At 37.8% G+C, this 22,821-nt stretch overlaps 1 protein-coding gene across 1 annotated transcript; it reads right to left on the reverse strand.

Annotated features, from left to right (window-relative positions):
* Nucleotides 1–3,151: 3,151 nt before the first annotated feature.
* On the reverse strand, nucleotides 3,152–22,052 carry hat1 (histone acetyltransferase 1). The gene is made up of 11 exons (XM_026913130.3): nucleotides 21,945–22,052; nucleotides 21,043–21,114; nucleotides 19,542–19,617; nucleotides 18,759–18,879; nucleotides 13,361–13,540; nucleotides 12,860–12,981; nucleotides 11,722–11,826; nucleotides 10,995–11,101; nucleotides 9,783–9,934; nucleotides 8,650–8,766; nucleotides 3,152–3,662 (listed from the first exon to the last, which is right to left on the reverse strand). Exons 1-11 carry the CDS (start codon nucleotides 21,955–21,957, stop codon nucleotides 3,495–3,497), a joined length of 1,233 nt encoding a protein of 410 aa, XP_026768931.1. The 5' UTR covers nucleotides 21,958–22,052; the 3' UTR covers nucleotides 3,152–3,494.
* Nucleotides 22,053–22,821: the final 769 nt, after the last annotated feature.

The raw sequence follows: 22,821 nt of genomic DNA on the forward strand, positions 1-22,821 counted from the left end.
TTAGAGCTATTCTAAATTAAAAACATCAATATTGGAATAAAACTGCTAATCTTTCATATTAGTTCATATTAGCATCTGTAGTTACTGAATATATGCTACAAGATAAGTAACTGAAGGGATAAATATTGTGGCACTAAATGTATTAGTATTTGCCGATATTTGGTTTCTCGCAAGTCATTGGACTAAGAATTTTGCCACACAAAACCAAATTTCATGTACTACTTTAATTTTGCTCTATGAACCTCAGACACAAATAAACCCCTCAATACACAATTTGTTTAAAATAATTATATTTGGTATATTTTGTGACCTGTTAAAATGTATACATTAAATACAGGTGACTTCATTATAGAGTCAGTAACAAACACAAAATAAGTGAGGAAATAAAATGTTTGCATTGTACAGTGAGGTATGAATACGGTGATACAGTCACACCTAAATTAGCATTTATTTCTTTCAACCCATTTATACTGGTATAAAAAAAAAAACTCCAGCAGCTCTTAGAGATTAACTGAGAACATATCTGAAAAGAAATAAAAAAGTCAAACGGCTTGGCTACACAATCAATTTTTCTAACTTGACTTTTTTTGGGTTTTGGTCCAAAAGCAAGTACAAGCTGATCGTGAATAAGTCAGACTAGGTTGGTAATTGACCAATCTATGGATATATGAGAGCTCAAGTTCTTTTTGAAACATTTCCCCCTAGAAGTTTAACATTAATTAATTGTATTAGTATAAATCCACTAATATGTTGTTATACAATAAGTAACACAAAGTGGCCTACTCCCAAATGTGAACTATTTTTAAACATAATCGTGTGGCCAGTTTAAGTCTTTAGGCAAAAATGGATTAATGGGTTTCTTAGGTGGAAAGGAACAGCTAAAATGTTTTGGCTATTGAGCCTTCGTCTGTTTATTAGCCATCACAATTATTCCTTAATGAAAACAGCAGAATAATGAGTCTGAACAGCTAAAATGTTTTGTCTAAGTCGATTTAGAGCTACTCTGAATTAAAAACAGAAGTTATAACCATCAGTATTGGAATAAAACTACTAAAAGATATTTTAAAAATCATTTAAAATTAAATGAACAAATTAATGTTGCACAAATAATTGTGTTAAATTCGCAGTTCATTTCTCAATGCAAATCCATTAAAGAAGTGTCATATCTACAGCATTTGCACACGGTCCATTATTGATTAAACCAGAGCGCCATAATTTCCCCTTATTCACTGTGACCAATGACCATACATGTTGAACCACACAACCTTACACATGCACTTGAAGCCTGTGAGTCTTCAGAAGAAAAGAGGATAAACAATGTCAAAAAGCCATGAGCAAATATTTAAATGACCCAGACACATGCTTGTAGTGAGAAGGAACAAATTTGTCCTAAATGTTTAATATGTACTGAGTATTACATTCCAAATTACTAAACAAACAATGACTAAATGAATAAATGCGTGAAATGAATTTGCAGAGGAGTAACCCTGAATTCACACTAGCTGCGGCGCCTGGCAAACCTCAGCTGAATCCATGCATGCAATCCATGCTGTTCTGTACATACTACCCGCATGACAGCGGGCTTCATTTTTATTAAGAAATCTAATGCCCAATTGTACAACTGTGTGGAACAACCATAGGAGACGAGGTCTGGCCAACTATAATTACAGTACAAAGCAAGGAACGCTTCAGAAACATGTCCAATGTGAATTGGCTTGGCTCACTCGAAAGCTGCCAGTGAGATTTTAGCCCATATGTGGCTTATGAGTTGCAGATCGGCTTCTTATCAGCAGAAGAACAAAAGCACCGCCATGGTAAATAATTTGTGAGTTTTATCATAGAGTAGCCATTTTTCACCAGTGAAAGTTCATCCATAAGGGCACGTGGGGCAGAGCCCCACCATATGTATGTATGTGTGTGTGTATATATATATATATATATATATATATATATCAGCCATTCAACAAATGCTAATCTTCGTAAAGTGAGCTACTTTCAGGGCTTTTATGTGGCTTTTTGAGATGTAGTTGGACTGGAAAATTTTGCTGGCAAACCTACTTAATGATTCAGCAGATAGTAACCTATAGCATAAGTCAAGTGTGCTAGCCTCTTGACTTAATTATCTTTGTGGCTATGTCGTTATAATTCACCAAAATCTGCAGTCACGAGCCAGTACTACATTTTACTAGAAAATTTCGCTTTGATATCTTTAGAAATTGACATTTTCAGAAATTGTTTCGCTCAGTTTCTGCTGATTATTATTATATTAATACATTATATTAAATATTTACTACACAAACAAAAAGCATCCCCTTCATAAATTATACTTAGATTGGTTTTCTGTTTAACTTTTTAAACTCACTGCTCTCTTAGCACCCTAATATGATTAAAATGTGACAGTAAATGCAGTGGAGCTCACTCACAAATGTCCACTAGAAAAATGTAGCTACCAGTCTGCTACAGTAGTGTAAGAATTCTAAAAATATGCATATTGTTATATACAAAATCAAAGAGTGAGAATCATGATCTTAATTCTGAGTTTAAAAAAAAAAAGAAGAAGAAGAAGAAGAATCATGCAGCCCTAGATCAAATGCAACAAAGCAGGTCAGAAACAACTAAACACATCACCTGTTTTATCAGTTTCATGGCTATAGACCATCACAATTTGCCTCCCAAACAATTCTGCTAATAATCCAGCTTATCAAAGAGAGATAAATCAGAGTGCTGAATATGCAGTTATTCTAAACACCAGGTGTGCTGACAGTGACAGTTTTCCATCACAGCAATCCTAAATGCTCCATCTATGAAACTGTGGCTAAGCCATATCTTCATGGAACACAAAAGCAGACTGAGGAATAAACCAAATTATTTGCTCTAGATCCCATTACACAAAATATTTTTTTCATATATCAGAATCCATCACACATTTCTTATTGTGCAGCCTCCACTTCAATAAGGTAACGGTACATCTATGCACTTTACTCATTACATTGCTCTTTATCTGGCAGGTAATGGCTATGAATATGAGTGGGATAAAACAGATAAATATTAAAATTCAACACAGGTCGCTAAGGAACTGAGATACATAAGAAAACAGTGGCATGACATGATATTTTTAAAAACTTTTTGAACAAAATCAGTACACAGTTGATCAATATACAAAACATTTATTTCTTTTATAGGAAGTGCTTCAAAACCTATTTAATCTGACATCTGAGCCTGACACTGAAATACAAGGAGAAAAGGAAATCGTTAAAAAAAAAGCAGACTGAAACATGAGGTCTTCTCTGAAACATTAGTAACAAGTGAACAAATGTGATTCAAATGAGATCCAGTTTTTTCAGTGACGTTTTACGCCATTTACAAAGGTATGGTGTTCAAAACAAAATGGTAGGAGTTGGCTTGTTGTTGTCAAATGTGTGTATCCATGTAATAGCTGAGCACTCATCTAGCCCCTACTACCCCCCAACCCCCCAACCCCCCACCGGATGTATTCATGCCTGGGCCAGTCTTTCGAGCACTCTGCGATACTCAGCCAGAACATCCTGGTAGCTTTTCTCCAGTTCTTCATGCTGTAGACTTGTGTCCATCTGACTGATGTGGGATGCCAGTTCCTCTGGACGCAAACACTTACGCATCTTTGTCAGCTCACGCTGGTTCTTCTATGCAGGAAACAAATGACAGTACAGCCTAGTGTAAGATGCTGCAAACACCATTAATTTACTCCAATTTATTTGGACATTCCATATAATTAAATGTGTTAATTTTAATTAAGTAACTCAGTAGACCAAACACAAGTCATCTTTGACTTCCTGTTTACCTGGGGTATATAAATATGGGGCAACACACAAGTGAAATTCCCATAGTCACTCATCAACATAGGAAGATACAGACCTGAAAACACCCATATCCAGTGTTGGGGTAATAAATAAAATGTTTAAAACAACCAGAGGTGTACCTAACCAGCCTGGAAGAGGACACGTGTGTATGGTAGCATTTTGGGGTCACGAAATGTCACCTAACTATTTGGAACGTGCGCCAGAACAAAGCCTTTTATTCCATCTAGCCATGAACATAAGCAACTGAAATTCTCTTGACCCTACTGGAACTCTGACTGGAACCAGGTTCTATGATCATATGAAACTAAAAGTATCATTCGGTAACAAACAATTAAGGAAGGTTGGGTTTACAAGTGGGATGGTTATACAGGATGTAGGATTGGGTTGTTTTTATTCCAAAGGTTGTTTTTACCGGGGACATCGTTAGGACACACGGCATCATGGACTTCAAGTGGTGGAAAAATTAAAAATGAAAATCAGGTTGCCTCTGCCAAGAAACTACAATTTCTTGCAGCAGAACAATCATCCAAAATCCACACAAAAACGGTTCAGTGGAGGACCTGAAGGAATTCTGTACTGAGGTGTGGTTCTCACATTTCTTGCTCTGCATTCTCCAATCTCATCAAGCACTGTAGGAGAATATTCACTGAAGTTCTGCTGGCAAAAAGATACTAAATGCAAAGTACTAAATGCAAGAATACCAATAATATTGACACATGGTTTTGTTCATTTAAGAGTTTTTATTGTCCTAGAATAAATTTACTTCAATTAAAGGTTAGTTTTCACTCATATTTTCAATGTGAAATTAAGCTAATTAAACCCAAAGACAAGTTTTCACAACCTTTTTTTACCCATCTTCACCAAGGGTGCCAATAATTCAAGTACATTATCAATTTTTCCAAAATTAAATGATCAGCTTAACATTTAACATCAGTCAAACATGGTCTGAAATGGAGGGAGAGAAAAAGAGAGGATGTGTAATTTCAAATATCTAACAGACCCACAATGATTGAAGCACACAATAATACAAGAATGTATGTAAGCATGTACTTTCTCTTTAGTATGCATACATTTCCTCCAAGTCTTACGTGCACAGGCACACAGTAACATGCATTGTAGCACATGCATAACTATACACACCATTCCCACCTGTGTGCAAAAACATATATACCCTAACACTCCCCTTCTGCCCCTGAGGGAAGCAGAGAGAGAGTGTGTGTGTGTGTGTGTGTGGGAGAGGGAGGGAGAACAGGGGACCAGGAGAGAGAGCATCTGGTCTCCAGATCCCTCCATTCTCTCCTACTAAGGAATTCCAATTTCCTTTTCAATCTCATGGTTTTTTCACTCTCTTCTATGTCCCTTGTTTTTTTTTTTCTGTCAGGAGTCTCTATCCTGGTTAACATCATGGTGAGAGGTTAGGGAGCCGTGATCCAGCAGTCCCCACTGATCCTATATTTCTGGTAAATGTTTAACTCAGAGCACAGTCTGCAGACTAAGCTGACAACATCTCTCCACTGCTGTTCACTGCAGTTATACCACTGCTAGCTGAACAGATCAGATCCAGAATAAACATCTCTGGTATGACTGGATAAAGCGGATAATCACATTTACACTAATAATATGCTTTCGTATTAGAGGATCCATTTTACGTGGATCTTTGTAGAATCTTGTTTGTAGATCTAATTTCTCAGTATAGCAAACTTTGACCATTTAAGTAAATATTCCATGCAATACAAAGCAAAGCTCTCTTCCGAATGGCCAATAATAGTTTAGATATCTGGGTATACATGCTAAAAATTTTAGGGATCTTTTACACATCTCAATAAGATCATGATTAAGAGATTAAGAGTTCAGGATGAATTCACATCAGGAGTGGGCAGGTCAGTAGCCCTGGTGCACAGGACAAGCAGATTTGACCGGGTTATTCTTTTTTTTTATCTTTTTTTTTTTTTATTTTTATTCATAGTTATCCAGCAAACAAGCAGATTCAACAACCAGACAGAGAAAATAAACCCTACTTCCTACTCATATCTGCAAAAACAAAAATTTTCCATTTGATATCTATGTTTAAACATAATGCACTTCATGCAGTTGTGATGTGACTTCATGCACGCTTCCAAAGCCCAAAGCCTGCGATCTGCCTGACTGTAGAACAATCTATACTACGTGGATTGATTCGAATGCATAGATGACACCCGATCTTTTCAAAATTAAAAAAAAAAAACAAAAAAAAACAAGCAAAATAAAGCACAGTGCAAAGCCATCATATAACACTCCAGCCAGCACAACATGCACAATCTGTCACAAAGACTTGTTCACTTTTTTTGATGTTCTACAGGAGGATGAGGACTATGGCTACCCGTCATCCCCTCCGTGCAAATTCATATACTAGTTCCTTTCCCTTATTCTTTATTAATGCCCTCAACTAGGTGACTAGGTTGCCATAGGTTATTACATTACAGTAGCAACCAATTAGGTTTATAAGCAACAAACACATGGGATTGGGCAGCACACTGGAGCATCCACTTGTCCAGTGGGCTACCTAATAAATTTATCATTTGTTCATTCCAGCACTTAAAATGAAGGGACAGTTTAATACAACAAATGTATAGCTATTTCTAAAGAGACATGATTGATAAAGAACTGTACAACTGGTAACCAATACAACTAACCATGTCTAAAACTCTTGACTATTTTTTTTTTTTTTTTTTTTTTTAACAACTGCTTACAGTTGAAGAGCTGAGAGCATTCAAACAGATGCAAGAGAACGTTGGTCTACCAAGCAGAGACCTATACTACTGATGGATGCAAGTAGTTGACTGAAGTACACAGTTTTCACCTTCTGTGGATTATGTGATAAAAATGCATAATCTAGTTTTGCTTCTAACTGTAACTCTGGAACTGAAATGTTTATCTTACAAGAATCGTGGCACCAAACCCAATTTCACAACAAATGCACCATGCCTTTTAGAATATAAAAACCCAGAATGAATTTTGAAGTATAGCTTAAAAGAAAATTGATATTTAGGGACTAATCACCACTGTTAACAGACAAACAGTTAAATTAGAACTGCAATTGGGGTATAAATGTATCAATGCTCATGAAAATATTGACCATGTATTGTAATTAAATGTCTGAAAGGTTACACAGAGTAGGCTCATTAGAATTTAAAAAGCACTGCTGCAATTCTGAAATTGCAGTCTACAAAGAGTGAGAGGGCGGGTGAGCAAGTAAGCTCCGTCATGAATAAAGGAGAGAGTGTGTGTGAGTGGGGACAAATGATTTTGAACATTGATGCATACTAAGGCTGGGCGACATGACAATATAATTTTGATATCATGATAAATTATGTCACAATACACTTTTCTGAGATATTGGGATATCTTTTTAGTAGGTTTTTAATTTTGTTTATCTATGACACATTCCAATTGGACACAGCTTATTAAGATTGTTGTTTTGTTTTTTTTTTTTGTTTTTTTTTTTTTACAGAATTGTATTTTCCCTCCTTCCAGTGTTAAATAATTTAATTTTATAGACCTTAAATTAAAAAATCCTTAAACTAAACAGGTTTTGTTAAAAAAATAATAATAATAATAATACAACACTGCTGTTAGCAAACCTATGACATTGCGTATCAAAGAAATGTCTTCAATATCATATATTCTATGATATTTTCATGGTAATGCACACTCCTAATGTGTACTACACTCCTTGTATTCCTTCAGTGAGATACAAATCCTTAAAGATGGCTGTAAAGAGGTCCTGTATAAAGCCTTCCAAAGTAAAATTTAAGGGGCAAAATTCTTAGAAAATGAAATTGTACAACAGAAAGTTGTACTTCTATACTTAGGCCTAAGAATGGCAGCAATGCCCAAAAATTCTTTAGGCTTAAAAGTACTCTTAAATGGGTGAATGTTTAGAAGTGCTTCAAAGTTAAGAGTGTTAAGGATATAACAATAATAAGAAACGGTGGCAGCACTGAGACATGAAAATCATGTACCCATGATTGTGGAAATGGCATTATCTAAGTTCTTACTATGATCGTAGCTTATCAACTGCTGGTTTTCTTTGGATTTCACACAAATATACTCACCTTATGAAGCATGACTGTCCTCTTATTATTATTATTAGTAGTAGTATTATTATTATGATGATGATGAAAAAGAAGAAGAAACAATCTAACACTGGTAAATTCTTGTGCACTTCTGTTGGCTCATACTATGAGGTGTGGCTGACTGATTTATAGTGATGTCACTGTCGTATTTTATGCTTAAGATTTACTCGTATGAATAACTCCCATTCCTAGAGGGAACTGTTGCTCTGAGAACTTTTAGAACACATTTTTATTCCCAGATTTTAACTAAGAAGTTTACTTAAGACTGAAAAAATTCTAAGACTATTTTTATAGCAATTCTCAAAAGCTTTATATATACACTTACTCTAAACAATGAACTAGAGCGGCTCAAATGTTCAGATGAACTGAAAATTCATTTTAATCATGGCTCCGTTCCTTGCACTTTTTCTGAGCATTATTTATTTTGGCTTTATGTATGGTTGAGGTTTTATGTTAGGAAAGTCTGAGTGAGTAAAAACTTCCATGACAACAGTGTGCATGCGTGGTGCAAAACAGGCAGCTACCAAATATCAGATAGTCAGTCTCTACCATCGTTGACTTTAGAATCCCTCAGCAGTACAGTAGCCTATTTATTCTATATGCCTTTTTATTTAATTATTAAATTATTTATTTAATAATAATAATAATAATAATAATTGATAGTAATTAAAGTTCACAATGGCGAAGACACCTACCCTGTAAGGCCCAAAGAGTCTTTTCTTCACCTCTAGCCGAAACTCTCTGGCCTTTTCCTTGTCACTCATGTCTGTGTTTCTGAGACGGAGAATCTCGTACACCCTCCTGGCATGCTTCTGCACACAAAACGACAAGATGCTTCTAAAAATAATAGTGAAAAGTAGTAGTTCTTTCATCCCCATAATTCTCATCAAAAGCATATGTACGGAAATATAAAAATATCATACGGACATAGAGCCGTAAATTTAATTAACATGCATCTTGAGGAAACGGCTCACAAGTGTACAACACTGTGTACAAGTGTAATCAGGGTCATGTGCCTATTGTAGACACACTGTAATCCATTCACTACAGAGGGGGTAAGAACACAACACAGTTAATCTATTAAATTCTTATACTGACACATGAGAATATATAGGGTGTCTTCCACTGTAGTAACAGAGAATTATGCATGAGCAGTAGCTGAAACAAACAAAACAGTTATGTTTTTCCTGCTTGTTATTTGCCCAATTTTTGTGAGATTTTAATAGCTAATTCAATTCCTTGTTTGAAGTCATATTGTCAATCCGTTCCTGGTATATAGGTGTCTTGCCATTCAAGTAGATAGCATCCTGGTTTTGTATGACTAAAAATAATTGCCCGGGAGCATTGCCAAAATGGCCGCCGAGTGGACAGACTTTACTAGAAGGACTTCGTCATGGCACAAGCACCAGACTGTGATAATCACTCACAAACAACATGACCAGAAAGGAAATAAAAGATAGTGGGATGTAATCGGCACAGTTAAATAGTGGCCTAAGTGCAGAGAGAAAGAAGTCATACAGGGGGCACACTGAGGTGAACTCCCACCCATTCACTAATGGCCAGCTTCCAGTGGGGTGTGTGGACGTGGGTGTAGTGAAAGGCCATTAGGAATTACAAATAGGGAAAAAAATACTTTCATGTGGCTCAGAACTGAGATGGAGAGTTAATTATATTATTCAATCATCATAATTCATATTTGTCACTTTAAAAAAATATATATAAAGAATATACCAACTGCAGATTGAGTGCTGAATTTCAAGGCACTGTATCAGCTGCTTTTTGCTTGAACATGAAGCATCATGTGTTGTATTAAGTATGTAGCTCATACCTTGTTGATTTTGAGTTTCTCACGAGCTTCAGTAGCCATTTCTTCACTGAAGCCAAGGGCCAGTTTTTCAGTGGAGAAAGAAGGCAAATCCATACACAGCTTCACCAGCACAAAGTCCCTCAACTTCACATAATTGTCAGATGGGTCTTCCGCTAGGAAAATTCAACACACAAAAGGTTAAACTTAGAGCAACTAAAGAATGAACTCCTATAGTCTGGAAGCAGGAAGTGTCCATTCATACAAGTACATTGAAAATGTTAAAAATGTTTTTGTTCTTAATGATAAGTTTTAGCTTGTTTTAACTATACACGTCTTTTTGATTTTTGGGCCTGAAATGAAAAATAACTAAGTCCTATATACCCTATATGCAAATACCCTTGAACCAAAGCTGTGATTCAACCTCATACTCACAATTTCCTTTCAAATTCAGTGTGCTGGAGTACAGAGCCAAAACAACAAAAATGGCAACGCTGTAGTGTGGGTGTCCCATATAGATTAAATGTTAGAGAGAGATAGAGAGGCTACAGAGGCAGGTAAGAGGCAACTTTCACTTTCTAACATGTGGCATAACATTAACAGTAGATAGAGACAGACAGAAACAGTACAAAATGGAAAAAGAGCACAAAAATAGAAAAAAAAAAAAGAACAAACAAAGGCTGTACGAATAGTGGCTGCAGGTCTGCCGTAGTAAAGTGGAGCTGCGTATTCAGTTTGAATGAAAGCTAATCTCTCTCCCCACACAGCTCAATAATTATGCCATTGTGTGAGAGAGCCTGAGCAGCAGCATGTGGCCAGCACATTTCAGCTGCAAACTGCCTGCAATTTACATACATCCCTCCCACCTTGCCACACGTTGGACCAGAGAGCTCCATACACAGCCGTGGCAGAGAGGTATTTAAATTCAGCCAACAGCTACCCTTGATAAGAAGGCTCTGTTCATTCCTCTCATACACTTAAAGAAAGTTTTAAGTAACTACCCCAAAAGCACTTTATTCCTGTTTCAAAAGGAAAAAAGAAAAATGTGACAGGGATTCTGCAATCTTAACTGTGTATATGCACTTTTATGAAAGGCCCTGGCTCATCTGAGCACCTGTTATAGAAGTAAGTTGTGCAAACCAATGACACAATCCAGCCACTAGTGTGCATTAGGAATATTAGCATGTTATAATCACAATGTACAGATTCTGTTAAATAGTTATCATCCCAGTATACCCGTGATATCCTGAACTTTAGGTAAGTTGCAGTAGAACCGGTGAACCATCTCTAACAACTGGGCTCCATGACCTTCGCCTTGAAACTGTGGTAGGATCAGCATCTGACTGAGATAGAAAGAGACAAAACGTGAGACAGCAGAACGAGAGGTTCAAACACACATACAAAAGACGACCTTTACTGGACCACAGGAAGAACACCTGAGTTCTAAGCACATCGACGTACAGGCCAAGATTTTAAATATTGTTTGAGCTTTGCTCATCCCATAGTGCCAGCTAATACACGATGCCCTCCCTATATCTCCCAGTCCTATTCAGCTTTCCTTGATACAATGGACATTATGATCATGATGATGACCTGATACAGATATGACAATATGTTTTGTTCAATACACACACTTCATGTCCAGACAGCGTTCTTTTCTCCAGTATAACAACTTGATATAATCTCTACCAAAAGATTATTTTTGTTCATTCACTTGGCCAACATAATGAAATGTTACTATGTTGTGCCAATCAATATATTACGCTGATTTTCAAAATGGGCTTTCTGATGGGTGCTGCTGATTTTGCCATCCTTATAATAAGCAAATGGGGATTGGCTTATAGGATATATAAGCCAGTAATTTGGGGCACTTAGGGACAAGAGAGCCAGAGATGTATAATTTTCTTTTCCCTTTTTTCAAAGAATAAAAGAGAGAGAAGGCACGTGCTTCCCTGGTAATTACCTAACACGTGGTCTGGTTTTGTCTGGGTATACGTAGTAATTATACACTGTCATGTAGCCAACCGTAGCGTAGAGAGTCTCCCCGTCCTTATTGTATTTCTCAAATCTGTACAGAGAGAGAGAACACAAAGGCAAGCAGGTCAATCATAGGCACGCTCCCATGCACCGGTTCTTCTAGCACTCTTTCAACTCTTCTCTCTTTCTCTACTTTGACCATCCTTCCCACCCCCCCACCCCCCCTCTTGCACGCTGCTTGTTTTCTCGCTCTGGCCTCCTGTCAGTGTGAGCATGCTGGAGCAGAGAACAGAGCAGTTGCAGTCTGTGCACCTGCTGTAGAGAGTGAATGCATTATGCACTTAATTGGTGCACTGCAACTTAGAGAACAGAGGAGCGGAGAGAGGGAGGCATCTAGCCTCTTCAAATCTCTCCAGTCCATTTGCCTATTGTCAGCTTTAATAGGTGCCAAACTAAAGAAAACACTAGCGGAGTCTCCTTTTCGGCTGCTAGAGATTCCATTCACTGTTTCAAAAGACAACAGCATTCAGTTCAGCCTCTTGCTCTGCCAAAAAATAAGGAAAGCAAAGAAAAGAGACAAACAACACAAAAGGAAACTCTTATGAGATGAACAGTTCACCTCTATACAAGGGGGAAATATAATTAAACAGGCTTGGTAATTGGTTGCAAGCACCACAATGAGTGGTAGTTGTGTCCGCTCAAATGTGTGTGTGTGCGCTCACTCGCGTGTGTGTGTATGTGTGTGTACACATACGCACCTGACTAAGAGAGAAAAGAGCATTTTCCCAACAGCATGATCATGTTCTTCACACTTAGTAATCCTAAGTGTGTTCTCTCCAGTTCTCTTCTGAGTTCAAACTTGGCACACAGGTTAATGCTTCAAAATGCAGGCTCAAAAAATGTATCACGTAGCCACATTTGCTCTAAATTCTCACCTTGAACAAAGTCTTTCTTTTAAAACTTGTCCCCCTATACAGAGATAACAGTCCTATCACATGTAAAGGCAACACTTATGATATCAAGAAAGTGTTTAGCAACCCATGTAGGACCCAGGTCCTGAGGTACCTAGATTTATGTAGTCAGTGAAGGAAAGTACAAAGACTCAAAAACATCTAACCACTCACACAAGGAAGAAGTCCCAGCGATCATCGTCTACATCAATAAAGCTGGCTGTCTCAATGAACCACATAAGGAATGTCTGAAGGCGCTCGTGGTATTCTCTGAACCCTGGACATGAGATATCTGCCTATAAGGCAACAACACAAAGAGGAGAGATTGATATGACAATCGAACCAAAGAGAGATTCAACATCAAGACTGTCATTTGTCATGTGTACATCCTAAGGATTATTCTTAAGAAAGCAGTGCACTGGAGCACTACAAGTCACAGACACATATACAGTATAGTAGTTACAGGACACTAAAACCTTTGATTAGACAATAACCACACATTAATGACAAAACTGAGCCAGTGTGTACTGGTGAAACTGTACAGGAAATTATGCAGCAATAACAGAAATGTACAATAAATAATCACTGCCATTGGACTAAACTGATTTAAAGACATCACACAGTGGAGCCAGCCACCAACCCCAAAGCTTCTTATGTAACATCATCTGTCAGTACCTTGTGTATCACGTAAGTGAGATCTGCTCCCTCTTCCACATTGTGAACTTTATAGGTGTGCAAGAGGCTGCCAAATGGTTTGAAGTTAGCCTCCTTTTCCAAGAGAGAGATAAAGTCATCTGTGTTGGAACTAAAGCCTGGAGGAATAATCTCTCTGATCTTCCCTTCCACATCATCGGGCTGAAGGCACACAAGAAAGATATATCAGAAAGATTAGTACATGTTAGTCATATTTCTGTCGTGTATTTTATACAGAATATGATGAGTTAAAGACTGAATTTATTGCCTAAAAGACTGATTTATTTTGCAGCAACATGAATAAGTGTAATAAATAGACAAACTACAGTAGTATGGTTAAAGGGGCTTATAATGTATTCTTGGTACAGCATACACCAAGTTAAAAGCACACTGATAGACAACACGTTATTCCCAGTGCTCTCCGGCCTTACATGTAAACCTGCTGGAGCCACAACAGAATAAAGCCCTATTGTTCTGTCATTAGGCTATACTTCAGCCTTGATTGACATAGCACACGTGAAACTAAAAAAGAAAGAATACATATTTTTGTCGAACAAAAAAGAGAACCATTAGGCAATTAGTCCTGTCAGCTGAGTAGGCCTTCAGCCCCCCTCTCTCCAATCCTCTCTGAAAGACCACTTAATTGAATACATTTACTACTTATCTTAAACCATGAATATTTGATGAAGTCCCCCCACAATAATGCATCTCTGCTTCTCACAGGGCAATAAAATTTAATGAATTGATCTCAACCTTAACAAAAAAAAAAAAACAGGCATCTATAATAGGCTCCTCTCCTCTAAGCCTGGTGAGTGAACTCAATCAAACAAGTTTGCCCCTGCCATTCAGTGGCTCCTGGGCAGACAAAAGACCCCCCCTTTGCCCTCTTTGGGATTTTTTTACTCAGCAGAATGCGCAGTGGCTTCAGCTGTGATGTTTGCATTGTATCCATTTCCATGCGGATTGACATGAGAACACTTTGTATTAAGTTGCTAAGCAGGGCCTTTGGCACCATTTAGACGCGTGATAGGCATTAGTTCTGTAGCAGGCCTCTCGCTGCTCCACATTCAAAACAGGGAAATGAAGAAGGACAAGGACAAAATGCGCAACAAAAGGCTAATGCAACACAGCGCTAATTCCTGCTCTTTCAGACATCAGCTAATATCAGCCAGGAAGCAATGCACCTGCGTCTGAGAAACACTTCACTATTGTTACCGCTCAACTGCATTTCTGATGAATAAGAGAATCAGGGAATGCACATAAAAGGCAAAGGACAAACAAGTCAGATTGTCCCTGCTCTCTTCTATACAACATTTACAAATTGCACAATCTTCTATATAAAGAGTGCATTGTTAGGTCACTATATTAACTAACTGTGCTTCTTCAGAGCTTTTAGTCTATTCGGGAACACATCATCTTTTCAGCTGAAAGCGCAACAAAGGTAAATGCCAGTGTAGGATCTAATTCTTACATAAAAGGTTTCATTTTAATTAAAGAGCATCTTGTTCTGTAGCTAAAAAAGGGGAATAAAGTACCTCAATGTGAGCAGCAATTTACTTTTGTTGAAGATCTGTGTACATATTTACTGGAGAGAATTACTACTATATGGTTTACACTATATATGGTGTGACTTGATAAAGTACCTTATCTGACTATTAGTTACACTTATAATGTTACCAATGTTCTGAGAAGAACAGAATAGACACCGGCAGAGATGCAACCTGAGAAAAAATTTTTACAGTAATATCTAAATTTCCAAGCAGCTCTGATAGTTGCTTATACAGGAGTGGACAAATCACGGTGGTGTGCCGCACCTTGACGCTGTAGCTACAGCAGATACTACTCATTCTTAATCCCAACACCTGCTGCACTACACACAACGGCTGAGGTGCAATCTTGGTGCTGGGCTATATGATGATATAATATCAATATTATATCTTTCATTTGTTTGTTTTGAGGGGTTTCTCCCTTCAGTCTCCTCTTCAGCAGGTGAAATGCATGCCCAGGTGGGTTAAGGTCTGGCGATTGACTTGGCCAGTCCAAAACCTTCCAATTTTATCCCCCTGATGAAGTCCTTTGTTGTGTTGGCACTGTGTTTTGGGTCATTGTCTTGCTGCATAACAAAGTTCCTGCCAATTTGACTGGATACATTTCTCTGTAAATTGGCAGACAGAATGTTTCTGTAGACTTCTGAATTCATTCTGCTGCTACCATCATGAGTTACATCATCAATAAAGATTAGTGAGCCTGTTCCAGAAGCAGCCATGCAAACTCAAGCCATGACACTACCTCCACCGTGCTTGACCAATGAGCCCGTATGTTTTGGATCATGAGCAGGCCTTTTGGCCTTTCCATCACTTTGGTAGAGGTTAATCTTGGTTCCAGAACTTTTGTGGCTCATCTCTGTATTTCTGTACTTTGTGAACTCCAATCTGGCTTTCTGATTCTTACTGCTGATGTGTGGATTGCATCTTGTGGTATGGCCTCCATATTTCTGCTCTCAAAGTCGTCTTCGAACGGTGGATTGTGATACCTTCACCCCTGCCCTGTGGAGGTTGTTGGTGATGTCACTGACTGTTGTTTTTGGGTTTTTCTTCACAGACTTCACAATATTTCTGTGATCATCTGCTGTTGTTTTCCTTGGTCGACCTGTTCGATGTCTGGTTATTAGTACACCAGTGGGTTTTTTCTTTTTCAGAACATTTCAAGTTGTTGTACTGGATATGCCCAGTGATTATGATTGACTTCCCCTCTTTTCTCAACTTCAAAATGGCTTGCTTTTTGATCACTTGAAAAATGGGTTGGTTCAAGCAAAAGGTGCCATATTCTAGTTGTTTAACTCATCTAGATGTAAATGTCAGGAAATGAAAGCTGAAATTGTGATCTATCATCTCAAACCTAAATGTATTCAGTGTATCGCAAAAACAAACAAAACTGGCCTTGCTGTTCTAATACTTTTGGAGGAGACCCAAAAATTCCCAATCAATTGTAGCGTGTGCAAACCTAAGTGATTTTACATTGAAGTGCTTACATATCTAAAGAAAGCATCAGGAAAAACACCCAGAAGTGGTGCAGCCAGAACTGTGTGTGTGTGTGTATATATATATATATATATATATATATATATATATATATATATATATATATATATATATATATATATATATATATATATATATATACAGTCAGGTCCATAAATATTGGGACAGTGACACAGTTTTGGTAATTTTGCCTCTGTACACCACCACAGTGGATTTGAAATGAAGCAGGCAAGATGTGACTGAAGCGTAGACTTTCAGCTTTAATTCAAGGGGTTTAACAAAAATATTGCATTAACCGTTTAGGAATTACAGCCATTTTTTACAGAGTTCCTCCATTTTCACAGGCTCAAAAGTAATGGGACAATTGACTGATAAGCAGTTTCATGGCCAGCTGTGGCCTGTTTCCTCCTTATATCATGATAAATTAAGGAGATAAAAGGTCTGGAGCTGATTCCAAGTGTTGAATTTGCATTTGGTAGCTGTTCATGGGAACTCTCAATATGCCATCCAAAGAGGTGTTGATGCAAGTGAAGGAGGCCATCATTAGGCTGAAAAACCAAAACAGACCTATCAGAGAGATAGCAGAAACTTTAGGAGGGCCAAATCAACAATTTGGTACATTCTTAAAAAGAAGGAATGCACTGGCGAGCTCAGCAGCACCAAAAGGCCTGGGAGACCACAGAAAACAACTAAAGTGGATGATTGCAGAATTCTTTTCTTATTGAAGAACAACCCCTTCACAACATCTAGCCAAGTCAGGAACACTCTGGAGGAGGTAGGCCTATCATTGTCAAAGTCTACAATCAAGAGCCACCTTCATGAATGTAAATACAGACGGTTTACCTCAAGATGCAAACCACTGGTAACACTCAAGAACACAAAGGCCAGATTAGACTTTGCTAAAAAACCTTTAAAAAAAGCCTGACCAGATCTGATGCAAGATTAACTTGTACCAGAATGATGGGAAGAGAAAATTATGGAGAAGGAAAGGAAGGGCTAATGATCCAAAGCATACCACATCATCCGTCAAACATGTGGAGGCAGTGTTATGGCATGGGCATGTTTGGCTGCCGATGGAACTGGGTCACTGGGGTTTATTGATAATGTGACTGTTGATAGAAGTAGCAGGATGAATTCTGAAGTGTACAGAGCTATACCTTCTGCTCAGATTCAGTCAAATGCTGCAAAACTGATAGGACGGTGCTTCACAGTGCAGATGGATAACAACCCAAAACATACTGTGAAAGCAGCCCAAGAGCTTGGAAATTAAATGTTCTTAAATGGCCGAGTCAGTCACCTGACCTCAACCCAACTGAGCTGCTTTTCACTTACTGAAGACAAATCTGAAGGCAGAATGACCCACAAACAAGCAGCAACTGAAGATGGCTGCAGTAAAGACCTGGCAAATCATCTCAAGGGAGGAAACTCAGCATTTGGTGATGTCCATGGGGTCCAGACTTCAGGTAGTCATTGACTGCAAAGGATTTACCTCCAAGTAATAAAAATAATCCTAATATTTATGATTATATTAGTTTGTCCCATTACTTTTGAGCCTGTGAAAATGGAGGAACTCTGTAAAAAATGGCTGTAATTCCTAAACGGTTAATGCAATATTTTTGTTAAACCCCTTGAATTAAAGCTGAAAGTCTACGCTTCAGTCACATCTTGCCTGCTTCATTTCAAATCCACTGTGGTGGTGTACAGAGGCAAAATTACCAAAACTGTGTCACTGTCCCAATATTTATGGACCTGACTGTATATATATATATGTATATATATATATATATATATATATATATATATATATATATATATATATATATATATATATATATATATATATATATATACACACACACACACACACATACACACACACACACACACACATACACACACAGATGCAGTATGTCACACTTTATAATTATTTTGGGGGGACTGGGGAATTATCATTCAGCATGTATTTCCTTATAACAAGTTTAAAAAAAAAAAAAAAAAAAAAACCCTCTTATTCCAAGTGTGAAATGCTCTCATTTTTTAAAACCTGTTGGGATTTGTGCAGTGCCTGTTACAACCCTTATCATTTTTGTAGATTTCAATTACCAGTTAATCTCACTTATCAAAACAGTCATTAGTTTAAGTCCTACATCCCAACAGCTCTTTATGAATCACAAGCCTGATTTCTACACAGGAGTCCCAGCCAACAAACAGTGCTTGTTTCAGTAAATAATAAAGAAAAAAAGGTTAGCTTTGGGATGTACAATTACACCATCCCTTTGTATTAATAAATTATATATAAAGTTTGCACAAGACAACAACAGGAAATATTATTAGCCTACCTGCACACAGTCAAACGTCTCAGTGACTTTGGAAGTGTACTTCACTTTGAACAGCGTGCTCAAGTTGCCAGCAGTGTAGTAAAGCTGAATCTGAAGGCCTTTGTATCCAAATGCCACTTCACTAGTGTGCAATTCAGGAACAAATTTTAAGATAGCATTCAATATATTTTCGATCAACAATGATAAATTGCATGTGCAGAATAACAAACAACGGGTCACCATTAAACACATATCTAGGCAAAAGAAAGTAGTCTGCCATTACAGAGAGTATGCTGAGTTGTAGACTACTTCTACACCAGATTTTAACAGGAGATGACTCCCAAATGAGCCACAAATCACAGGGTGTCTATAGCACCACTGTTGCCCCCGGATGATCATCTGTGTTGAAATATATTTACAAATAAGAACTATTCAAAGTAGTCTGTACAATACTGAATTATATATGTTTATTTTTAAAATTGTCTGCTTGTACAGGGTGTCATTGCAGTGATTTTCATTCAAACCATCATACATAATTAAAAAAAAAATATATAGTCACGTGAAATAACCAATGAATTATCTAGCTGAAATTGCTACAGAGTGCGTACTTGAAACATACTGGGCTTCAAATGAGATAAACAACTGACATTTAGGGATGTTCTAACTGCTTGGGGGTTGTATTTGGCCTGAATGTTTATTAGCCTATGAAAAAGTATTTGATTTTTGTAATGAAGCCTTAGAAACACATTTATATCAATTTTCAAAACACTGATCTCAATATCTATAAATCTTGCAGGTACTTACTCATCACCATACAGCTGATGGCTGTACTCAGGGTGGAACGTTGTACTTTCATCATCTAAATCTTCTGGGAAGCGTACTGCAGGAAATAAAAAAAGAGAAACACAACAAGGGATAAGCGATTTCTGTCTAAATCCCAGTAACAGTGAGTGTTTTCATGATGCATTCATGTTTGTTATACTAAAAATTCCATGTGTTCAAATTCCACCTACAACTGATTTGACCTTTATTATAAGCACTTATTTTAGAGTGCCTGTCAGCACAAATTGTGCTTGATCATTAGTATGTTGCACGCTCATAACATGTACACCGATCAGCCACTTTAAAACCACTGACAGGTGAAGTGAATAACATTGATTATCTCGTTACAATGGCACCTGTCAAGGGGTGGGATATATTAGGCTGCAAGTGAACAGTCAGTTCTCAAAGTTGATGCATTGGAAGCAGGAAAAATGGGCAAGCTTAAAGGTCTGAGTGACTTTGACCAGGGTTAGTAACTACCAAAAGTGGTCCAAGGAAGGACAAACTGTGAACCGGCGACAGGGTCATGGGCGCCCAAAGCTCACTGATGCGCGTGGGCAAGAAAGGCTAACCCGTCTGGTTCAATCCTACAGAAGAGCTACTGAATTGCTGAAAACGTTCATGCTGGCTATGATAGAAAGGCCTCAGAACACACAGTGCATCGCAGCTTGCTGTGTATTGGCCTGAGTAGCTACAGACCGGTCAGAGTGCCCATGCTGACTCCTGTCCACTGCCGAACGTGTCTACAATGGGCAACTGAGCATCAGAAATGGAACACTGAGCAATGGAAGATGGAAATCTGGTCTGATGAATCACTTTTTCTTTTACATCATGTGGACAGCCGGGTGCGTGTGCATCGCTTTCCTGAGGAATAGATGGCATCAGGATGCACTATGGGAAGAAGGCAAGCAGGCAGTGTGATGCTCTGGGCAATGTTCTGCTGGGAAACTCTGGGTCCTGGCATTTGTGTGGATGTTATTTTGGCATTCATGACAATGTATTCCCTAATGGCAGTTCAGCAGGATAATGCTCCCTGTCACACTGCAAAAAATGTTCAGGAATGGTTTGAGGAACATGACAAAGAGTTCAAGGTGTTGACTTGGCCTCCAAATTCTCCAGATCTCAATCCGAACAAGCATCTGTAGGATGTGCTGAACAAACAAGTCCGATCCATGGAGGCCCCACCTCGCAACTTACAGGACTTAAAGGGTCTGCTGCTAACGTCTTGGTGCCAGATACCACAGCACAACTTCAGAGGAAATCAGTAACTTGCCTAAAACCCTTGCCTAAAAACAAGTCCTTTAAATAGCATTTATATTTGTTGTTATAATGGAATCTTTACCAACATGTCGGTTAGTGCAGAATAATAATTACCCCACAATAATGCAGTCCGAGTAGGGCTTAAGTCTGCTATAAGCTGGTGTCCAAACTGTGCTGGATTCTGAAATGTTCAAAGCATATGAACAGTAGGTGTATTATTTACCTAGTTTTAAACAAATCGCTTCATTGGTGTCGCATTTGTATTCTGCCAGTTTCTTCTCCATTGCATTCATATCTGAAGGACAAGCAGAAAACAAATCAGTTTACAAATCAGTTTACAAATCAGTTAAAAAAAAAAAAAAAAGAATAAAAATAAAAATCAGGCAGTGACCACTACTGTTGGAGGACATTTGAGAAGCAAGCAACCACATGCTAGCTGAATCTCTGGGAATATGTCTTTTTTTTTTTAAAACTTGCCCCTAGGTGTGAATGTGTGTGAATGTGTGTATATGGTGCCCTGTGATGCCTCTGTAGATAGACTCCAGATCCACTACGACCCTGACCAGTATAAGACTCTTACTGAAGATCAATGACTGAATACCTCAGTGTTAGCTCACAAAGTAACAACAGTTTACTTTGACTGCTAATGATTATTTAGCAAAGCTGTACCCCTGCCACGTCTTTATCTCATTCAAAGTGTCAAAAACAAAAGCAGCTACTCTAGCTAGCTATATAAGCACGTCTGTTCTAATGCTAACTTTTAACTGTTACCCGGCTAACTAGTTAAATTGAACGTGTTAAAAACACTGCATTCAGCTCTCTCTCTCTCAGTATCCTTTTTTTCTGTACACATTAAGTATCATTAACATATTCCGCAAAAGTGAGTTCACCGCTATTTACTGTTAGCAGGCCATTACTGAATTATAGTTAGCCAAGTTAGTCAGTTTCGTAGCTAGCTGTCAGGTAGCTAACTAGCTAACTCACTGACGGCTGTTTTCCATGCTAGCCAGTAAACTCGCTAAAGAGCACTGCTAGCCACAGCAGTATGGACAATGTATTCATGAATTATCTTATACAATATATTGATTTTTACAGAAAGCACATAATATAAAAATACATTCTTACCCGCCATTTCCATGCACGCTTTACCACATAACCCGCGAAATGCAAAAGTACTTCCTGTTTACTCACGTGCTTCCGACCTCAAACGTGATTGGATAATGCTGTTTTGACGTAACTCTTTCCCGGTACATGTAAAGCACAGTCCCATAACGGTACAGTTCCTAGATAGTAATGTAAGTAAAGTTGAAAGAAAATTACACCAGTATTTATACTTTTTCATTTCAATTTTAAATAAATATTAATTTATGCCTCAGAAAATTCTATTCTACAGAAGTTAGGGGTGGTTTTATACGTTGATTTGGTTGTTTCTTTTTCTTTCTTTTCTTTTTCCTTCATTTTTTTCTGTAACTCTGGTTTCTAAGCATTTATCTAATGCACTATTATACAGTTTTACGTTTGTATATACAGTTTTATTGCATAATCCGAGCTGCTGCTGTTATCAGGTGAGAAAGTGTTAACATTTCACCAGTTATTGTTTTATTTGATAGACCTTCCCAGCTTCTCTGGACACATTAAACATACTGTTATACACACCTCACTGCTGTATTACTTATAGAGACCCTACTGGGAATCTAATCTGTGAAAAATATGTGGCTAATTACTAGTATGAATTACCAATAGTATGTTAGAATAAGTAGTTAAATGATTAAATTAAACATTAGCCAGCTTTCTTAGATGTGCATTTTGCATGGATGATTTCAACAAGAATCAAATGCTTTTGAAAAACTAAGCATGCTTTCAGCATACACTAAAGCAAGTACTTCATGTTGTAAGGGGAATTAGTCTACATTTTTCCTATAATGGTTCTGAGGAACAGGTAAAATAACACAGCTCCTACAGGCTCAAGAAACAGAAAACACACATTTTTGAACATCTGCTC

Source organism: Pangasianodon hypophthalmus, chromosome 5 (genome assembly GCF_027358585.1).
Source record: "Pangasianodon hypophthalmus isolate fPanHyp1 chromosome 5, fPanHyp1.pri, whole genome shotgun sequence".
NCBI classification, from domain to species: domain Eukaryota; kingdom Metazoa; phylum Chordata; class Actinopteri; order Siluriformes; family Pangasiidae; genus Pangasianodon; species Pangasianodon hypophthalmus.